The sequence below is a fragment of the Megascapheus bottae genome, chromosome 31 (assembly GCF_031878675.1).
Source record: "Megascapheus bottae isolate mThoBot1 chromosome 31, mThoBot2.hap1, whole genome shotgun sequence".
NCBI lineage: Eukaryota > Metazoa > Chordata > Mammalia > Rodentia > Geomyidae > Megascapheus > Megascapheus bottae.
The window spans coordinates 6,834,937-6,843,599 of record NC_143539.1 but is presented as its reverse complement, the minus strand read 5'-3'; the positions used below and the strand labels follow the sequence as shown (position 1 = coordinate 6,843,599).

At 55.9% G+C, this 8,663-nt stretch overlaps 1 protein-coding gene across 1 annotated transcript; it reads left to right on the top strand.

Annotated features, from left to right (window-relative positions):
* The first annotated feature begins 43 nt into the window (after window positions 1-43).
* On the top strand, window positions 44-7,290 carry Timm50 (translocase of inner mitochondrial membrane 50). Its single transcript, XM_090322182.1, has 11 exons — window positions 44-174; window positions 1,861-2,005; window positions 2,949-2,980; window positions 3,205-3,226; window positions 4,331-4,389; window positions 4,486-4,605; window positions 4,866-4,970; window positions 5,062-5,160; window positions 5,514-5,670; window positions 5,898-6,004; window positions 6,807-7,290. Exons 1-11 carry the CDS (start codon window positions 67-69, stop codon window positions 6,906-6,908), a joined length of 1,056 nt encoding a protein of 351 aa, XP_090178308.1. The 5' UTR covers window positions 44-66; the 3' UTR covers window positions 6,909-7,290.
* The last annotated feature ends 1,373 nt before the right edge of the window (window positions 7,291-8,663 follow it).

Sequence of the window (8,663 nt, the reverse complement as noted above, 5' to 3'; positions counted from 1 at the left end):
GCCGCGGCCCGGGCGTGGGGCGGGTGAAAGGGGGAAGTGGGCGTGGCCGCGTGGCGTCAGCGCAAGATGGCGGCCTCGGCGGCGCTGTTCTCGCGCCTGCGGAGCGGAGTCCGACTCGGCGCGCGGGGTCTGTGCGCGAGGCTGGCGCCGCCGCCTCCCCGGACTCCAGAGCAGGTGAGCCCGGGCGAGGGTTAGGGGGGAAGGGGGAGTCCCAAGAACGGGGCCCCTCGGAGGTGTCGGGCAAGGAGCCGCCACCTGGCGTCTCCGGGACGCCGCACCCCGGGGCGCTGAATGGAATGCCGCCCGCGTTCTCGGGGGGCTCGCCCGCCTCCCCAGGGCTGGGCCCGGCGGGGCCCACGGCGCCCTCTGGGGCCCGCCTTGCACCCACGTGGGCCCCGCGGGAGGTCGCCGGCCTCCAGGGCCCGTGACCGGTGAGCGGTGCTCGAGGGGGAGCGGGGGACCCCGAGGCGCTGGGGTCCCCGCCGGGGCGCCGGGCGATGTCCCGCCCTCCCGCCCTCGTGTGGCGGTGGGCGAGTCCGGTGTCCCCGCTTCGACCTCCAAGGCCATCACTTCCGTGCCCCAAACCCGCAACCATTCCTCGCCCTCCCCGCCCTGCTCCTCCGCACCCCGAAGCCTCCCGGGGTCCCGATGTCAGGGTCCCCGACCTGTCCCGTGTGTCCTCCGACGTCCGGCTTCAAGCCACACCGAGAACGAGCACCCCCGCTTCCCCTTCCTGCATCCAAACCCTCCACGTCCTGTTCCCGACCGTGTCCCGGGCCATCCAGCCTGTCACTCCCGAGCCCCTGGGGTCCTCAAACCCGGCAGTGTTTCCTTTAGACCCTCTGAGACCACCAGCCTTTTTCATCAGCCCCTCCTCGCCCCCCGCCTTTTTTTCTGTCGATCCTAGGGCTTGAACTCAGGGCCTGCACCGTTGTCTCTTTTTTCCTTCTAGGCTGGTGCTCTGCTGCTTGAGCCACACCTCCACTTCTGGCCTTTTGTTTTGTTTTGTGTTTTGGTGGTTAATTGGAGACAAGAATTCCACAGACTTGAAGGGCTTGGAATGTGGCCTAGTGATAGAGTCCTTGCCTAGCTTGCAGGAAGCCCTGGGTTTGATTTCTTGGCATCACATACACAGAAAAAGCTGGAAGTGGTGCTGTGGCTCAAATAGTAGAGCCTTGAGGAAAAAACCCCAAGGACAGTGCTCAGGTTTCGAGTTCAACCCCAGGACTAGAAGCGGGGTGGCGGAACACAGACATGGGCTGGGAGTTTGGCCTAGTGGTAGGCTGATTGCCTAGCATGTATGAAGACCAGGGTTCAATTCCTCCATACCATGTACATAGAAAAAAGTGGGAAGTGGTGCTGTGGCTCAAGTGATAGAGATCTAGCCTTGAGAAAACCCAAGGACACTGCTCGTGCCTTTAGCCCAAGCCCAAGACTGACAGAAAAGAAAAAAAAAATCACAGACTTTTGTGCCTATACTGGCTTTGAATAGTGATCCTTAGTAGAGTTCAGCTTCCTGAGTAATGGGATTATGGGCATGAGTCACTGGAGTCCAACCTTCCTTTATTTTCTCCCACCCTACCTTGGTGGGAGACCAGAACTCAGTACCTGTGGTTATTTTTGCTCATTGGCTAGCACTCTATCAACTGAGCCACACCTCCAACCTCACCTCTCTTTAGTTTTAGCCTTCTGAGAGGACAATTTTTTCAACTGTCTCTCAGAAACACAGTGCTCAGGGAATCTGGTGCGTCTTGCTTTCTGCTTCATGATCTTAATTCTACTTGGACCAGAATAGAGGTCAAAATATCCTGACCTTTTTCCTCTCTTCTCTCTTGGCCAACTTCCCTGTCTCTACCACAGGTTGCAGAGATCGGTGGCCGAGGGGGCACGAAGACTCAGGGGCAGCAGCAAGGCTCAGAGGGTCCCAGCTATGCCAAAAAAGTTGCACTCTGGCTTGCTGGTTTGCTTGGAGCTGGTGGAACTGTCTGTGTCGTCTATATTTTTGGTGAGGGATTTAACTCTACCACCCACCCACCCCCCCCAATTTTATTCTGTTGTCTCTCAAATTCTGTGGAACTGCCCTTTTTTGGTGTAGTGTGTCATGGGGCTTAAACTAGGCCTAGACCCTGTGCTGGAACTCTTCAGCTCAAGACTACTGCCCTACCCCTTGGTCCAGGCCACACCCAATTCCCATTTTCTTGAGGTCAGTTGGAGATAAGAGTCTCAGGTCCTTTTGAACCTTGATTCTCAGATCTTAGCCTCCTGAGTAGCTAGGATTATAGGCATGAGCCACTGCCTGGCTAGAACTACCCTTTTCATCTTCTTTCCTGGGGTCCTCCCTCAGTAAAGTCTACAAACTAGACACCAACTTGGTAACTTGAGAAGTCTTATTACTTCTTGTACCAGGTTACAAGGAGCCAGTCAAAAGAAGGGAAGATAGGCCAGGAGAGGTGGCTCAGGCCTTTAATCCTAGCTACTCAGGAGGCTGAGATCTGAGGGTTGCAGTTCTAAGCCAGCCTGGGCACTAAAGTCCAAGAGATTCTTATCTCCAATTAACCACCAGAAAACTGGAAGTGGTGCTGTGGCTCATGGGGTAGGGCTGTAGCCTTTAGCTGAAGAGCCCAGGGACAATGCCCAGGCCCAGAGTTCAAGTCCCACAACCAACCAACCAACCCCCCCCCCCAAGAAAAAAGAAGGGAAAAGGGGGGAAAAAAAAAAAAGAAGAAGGGAAGATGGGAACAGATAGGTCTGGACCAGTCTCCTAAGCCATGTCTTCCCCCAGCATCCAAATGTTTAACCCTCCTCTCACCACTGACAGACTCAGCCCTGCCCCCCCTCCCCCCCCCTAGCTTCCATCTCTTCCTTCAGGCCCAGGAATCCTCTGCCTTCAAGACCCAACAGACTGGGCCCCAATTTGTCTCATTCACCTGTGTCTCCCTTCCTTACAGGAAATAATCCTGTGGATGAAACTGGTGCCAAGGTGAGAGCAAAGAGGCTCTAGAGGCCTTACTGGGAGATTGTCCTCTAGGTGTCCAGGTGGTAGCCTTTGATCTACCCCAGGCTCCTTTCTGGTCTGGAGTGAATCTCTCACTCCCTTCCTAGGAGCTCTGCCTGCTCCTCTCAGGAGCCTGGAGGTCCTCTTATGGGTACCATGGGGTCCTGCCTCTGCCCTCCCAAACTTCTCATTTTTCTTCTACCTCCCAGATTCCTGATGAGTTTGACAATGGTGAGTAAACAAACCCAGATTTTGGGATCCTCTGCCCTCTCAACTCTGTCCTTTGAAAGGACTTTACCCTCCCCATCTGGTGCCCCCAGTTCTTCCCCCTTCTGTAGCCAGCAGCTGGATGGTTCGGGGAGAGACATCACAAAGCCCCTCTCTCAGGCCCCCTCAGCCCAGGAGCAGATGGTCAGGGATGGATGGGGGAGGGGGGCACTGGTGGGAGGACTTGGAGAGCCCCAGGAGTCTGGCCCCAGCCACATGGCTTCTTGTGCCTTAGATCTGTGTCCACAGCCCTTAACCACCACCACCACCACCCCCTTTATGACAGGCTCTTTTTTTTTCCCTCTCCGCCCCCACTCCCCAAATCCAGCTCATTTCCAAAACAATGCTTTCTTCCTCCCTTTCCCTCTGGGTAGCTGGCATTTGGTAGGGAGCCTCTGACACGTTGCATAGTTGAGAATGGTTGCCAATTGTGTTCCAACCGACCCTTCCCTGGGGGAAAGTGAAATTGGAGGGTCCAGGAAGCCACCTGCTTGTGCTGGGGGACTTGGCAGACAGGCCTGTTAATACACTAATTGTTTTACACTGGCAGGTGGGTAAGATGCCCTTTGAACTGCACAGATGTGCCCTGGGAATGGCTTAAACAAAATTGATTCACAGTGATTTAATTTGGGCATGTTTATGGCTATGTTATTTCAAAAATTATAATATTGGTGGGGTTTTTTGTTTTGTTTGTTTTGTCCTGGAGCTTGAACTCAGAACCTGAGCATTCTCCCTGAGCTCTTATGCTTCTTAATGGCTAACTGGAGATAAGAGTCTCATGGGCTTTCCTACCCACCCTGGCTTTGAACTATGATTCTCATATCTCAGCCTCTGAGTAGCTAAGATGACGGGTGTGAGACGCAGCACCCAGCAACTTTTTGTGTTATACCTGGCATGGGGGATGGGTGTGAGTGGTGAATAATGACTTTGGCTTCTACCCAGTGTTACTCATTGCCTCTGCCGTTGGACATAGAAATAGGATGGTGGAGCTGGTGAGTGTGCAGACCCATTTTGTGTCTGTGGCTCGCCAGACCCTTGCTTGTCTCTCTTTGCCTGGTGTCCTTCTAGACCCAATTCTGGTACAGCAGTTGCGGCGGACATACAAATATTTCAAAGATTATAGACAGGTGAGTCGGAGCCTGGCCCAGCCCTCCTCCTCTGGCCTCAGCCCCCCTTTTCTCTCCTGAGTGCCTTGTCCTGTCCTGCCCCGCCCTGTCCTGCAGATGATCATCGAGCCCACCAGCCCCTGCCTTCTCCCAGACCCTCTGCGAGAGCCGTACTACCAACCGCCCTACACACTCGTCCTGGAGCTCACAGGAGTCCTCTTACACCCCGAGTGGTCGGTGTGTTCTGGGGGGGCAGTAGGTTGCTCAGGCCCTGGCCGCTGGGTCCCCTCAGGAGCCACTCTATGGGGTGGTTGTGGGGTATGCTGGGCCCTCGGGCACAGTCTGTGTGCACCTGGACCCCCTAGAGCAGAGATATCAGGTTCTGGGTGCCCTTGGGCTGGGTGCTGGGTATCTGGGGGCTCCCTATCAGTGCATCTCACTGCCCTTCTCCCCCCGCCCCCCCCCCCCCCCCCCCGCCACCGCCATTGTGTCCTCAGCTCGCCACTGGCTGGAGGTTTAAGAAGCGCCCAGGCATTGAGACCCTGTTCCAGCAGCTTGCCCCGCTCTATGAAATTGTCATCTTCACGTCAGAGACTGGCATGGTGAGGCGGGGGTGCAGGAGGCACCATCAGAGTGCAGGAGCAGGTGAGGTGTGAAGGGCCAGCTATGGCCTGACCCGCCCTGTCCCCCCAGACTGCCTTCCCGCTCATCGACAGCGTAGATCCCCACGGCTTCATCTCCTACCGCCTCTTCCGGGACGCCACGAGATACATGGATGGACACCATGTCAAGGTGCCGTGTGGCGTGGATTTGGTGGGCTCCCTAGAGAAGGCGGCGGGGTGAGGGTGGGGCCGTGGGGTCTGTGTCTGGTGTTGTTGGGGAGGCAATGGAAGGGTTTGGCTTACCCAGGCCTGGCTCCAAGTTTCTTGGTGTGCAGGGGTGTGGGGGGGGGGGGCTGGGTTGTGCATTGTGGAGGGCACAGCAGGACCTGAGCTATCTGTAAGCTCTTACCCGGTCACTCTCGCGTGTCACTGTGGATCCCAAAGCAAGAGATTTATGCCCACCATGGTGACAGTGAATCACTGTGTGTCCCTTGCAGGGCAGGGAGGGGGCACAAAGACCTCTGACATGTCCCCCACTTGTAGGACATTTCGTGTTTGAATCGGGACCCGGCCCGTGTGGTGGTTGTGGACTGCAAGAAGGAGGCCTTCCGCCTCCAACCCTATAACGGGGTCGCCCTGCGGCCCTGGGATGGCAACTCAGATGACCGCGTCCTGCTGGACCTGTCGGCCTTCCTCAAGAGTAAGGCTCACCCTGGGCCCTCCAGACAGCGGCCTGTCCTCCCTGTGAAGGCACAGGAGGTCCATGAGCATTCTGGAGTCTTCTGGGGCCTTCTGAATGTCCAGGCTCTGCTCAGAAATGTTTCGGGGCTACCCCGGAGCTACTGGGGAGTGGGGACTTAGAAGCACTGAGGAGCCCCCAGGGAGGGCTGGCTGTGGGCCCCACTCACTGTTCTGTTACGCCCACAGCAATTGCCCTGAACCAGGTGGAGGATGTACGGACGGTGCTAGAGCACTACGCCCTGGAGGACGACCCGCTGGAGGCTTTCAAGCAGCGGCAGAGCCGCCTTGAGCAGGTCAGCCCGGGACCCCATCAGCACCTGAGGCTGGTGGGCTCCTCAGCTCCCCTCCAGAGGCAGGAATCAGACGACATTTGAGGAAGGCCTGGACAGGAGCCATCCTTGCCATCCTGCATAGTTCCGGGGGTACTGAGGGGGTCTGAGGGGAGAGCAAGGGATAGCAGAACCCTGGCCCCCAGGCTTCTCTGTAAGGAACTCCACCGATCCCAGAAAGACCCTGACTGTGTGGAAGTAAGGCAGGGAGGGTGGAATGGATCCAAGTGAGAACATAGGGCCCAGAAGAGTCCTGGAGATAGAGCTGGCATCCATGTTGGGGGTAGTAAGTCCCTGATTTGGGCATGGGAGGCCCCTGGAAGGTAGGGAAGGGAAAAGTGTAGGCGGGCAAAGCTACTGAAACTCTGTGATTTGAGGCTGGAGTCCCCTGACACTCTGAACTAGCTTTTTTTTTTTTTTGGTCAGTTGTGGGGCTTGAACTCAGGGCCTGGGCTCTGTCCCTGTGCTCTTTAGCTCAAGGCTAGGACTCCATCACTTTGAGCCACAGATCTCCTGGTTTTCTGCTGGTTCATTGGAGATTAGAATCTCGCAGACTTTCCTGTCTGAGCTGGCTTTGAGTAGCTAGGAGTACAGGTGTGAGCCACCAGAGTACCAGGATAAGCTAGCTCTTGCCAATGACCAAATTGAAGCAATGAGGTCAGGGGCCTCCTGCACCAGGCAGTTGCCCCTGTTGTTGGGGAGGGGTGAAGTATGAAGGAAGGCCACACACACCAGGGCTCATCCTCCTCCTCTTCCCCAACTCCAGGAGGAACAGCAGCGCCTGGCTGAGCTCTCCAAGTCCACCAAGCAGAACCTCTTCTTCAGCTCTCTCACCAGCCGCTTGTGGCCTCGCTCCAAGCAGCCTTGATCTCTGGGCCTCCTCAGACTCACAGCCTGGTCCAGTGAGCCCAGACCAGCCACGTGTCCAATAAAGTGTATCCTAGATGCCACACCCCTGTGTCTGCAGAGTGTCCAGATGGGGCACCAGCCAGGTTGGCCTCTCAAAGGCACTAAGTGTGGTGCTTTGGTGGAACAGGGCTGGTTTTGAACCGTGGCCAAGGAATCTGACAATCTGGGCCTCTGCTCATCTGTATCTGCCCTGATGCTGTGTAATTTGCAAGAACTGCGCCCCCCTCTCTGGCTGGGGCTTCCTTGTATGTGAACAGCCAAGGACCAGGCTGTGAGATGGGTAGCTGCCATGGAAATAAAGTGATGCCTGCACTCAGGGCTCCTGGGAGCTCCAGCTATTATTTTTCTTCTGAAAATCTGGTCTCACTGTGTTGTCTAGAAATCCTTCCGCTTCAGCGCCCTAAATAGGAGTATACGTGTGCACCACTGCACCCAACTAGAACCTGGAATTCAGGGACGGGGGTGCCAGTCCTGGGGCTTAAACTCAGGGCATAGGCACTGTCCTTGAACACTTTTTGCTCAAGGCTAACCAAATCCAGGGTTTTGTGCATGCTAGGCAAGCACTCTACCACTAGGCCAAACTCCTGCCCCTGAATTTTTTTTATTTTTCTTAATATTTTTTTTTGTGCTGGGGCCAGGAGTTTGGCCTAGGGATAAAGTGCTTGCCTAGCATGCACAAAGACTCGGGTTCGATTCCTCAGTACCACATACATAGAAAAAAGCCAGAAGTGGTGCTGAGACTCAAGTGGTAGAGCTCTAGCCTTGAGAAAGTCCAAGGACAGAGTTCAGACCCTGAGCTCAAGCCTGTATATATACATATATATGTATATATATTATATATAATATGTATATGATATGTGTGTGTGTGTGTGTGTGTGTTTTCTGACAGTGGGACGTGATCTCAGGTCCTGGGCACTGTCCCTTAGCTTTTTGCTCAAGGCTGGCACTCTTGACACTTGAGCCACAGTTCCCCAGATGCTGAAGAGACTAAGAAAGGATTGTAGAGGAGCCTGCCATGTTCCACACAGCGGGCCAGGGTCTCTAGTCCGCTTGGGTGACTCCAGTGTCCTCAGGTTTAAGAGAAGACTAGACTGGCTTTCTCCTCTTTTAAACGGTTATTGTGCCCACAGGACACATGTGCATACAAGTGCCACCTGCCCTTTCCCCTAAACTTAACCAGATCTAAGTACTGAAACAAAACTCCTTCCTCCAACCCACTTCTCCCTGGCACAGAGGGATATGGCCGAGCTTGGAACATCTGCTCCTAACCGGCTATATTTGCCGGTGGTCCTGGAATATTAAAGGGGTGGGGGAGCTCCCCCATTCATCCTGAGGTGGGGGGGGCTGCAGCGTGCAGGAGTTTCCTGCACATTTGCTCCTCACACCTTCCGGAGGCCAAACGGCCTCCCCAGCTGCGGCCTGGGGGGCGCGGGCCGGAGGCAGGCACAGATGGCGCCATTTACATACAGCTGGGACCCCGCGCCCGGGCGTCTGGTGGTGGTGGGGGGTGGACTCACAGGGTCCACAAAGAACCCCCGATCGTCATCCTATTCACCCGTGGACCTCCCTATCTCAGTCCCCCAACCCCGCGTGGCCCGGTGTACCAGAGCCGGGTAGCTCACCGGACAAGCTCCCGGGATTGTGCACGCGTGCACACGCCGTGGCACGGGAGAGGCACAATCCGGAAAGCCGTCCCAGAGGCCGGCGCACGCAC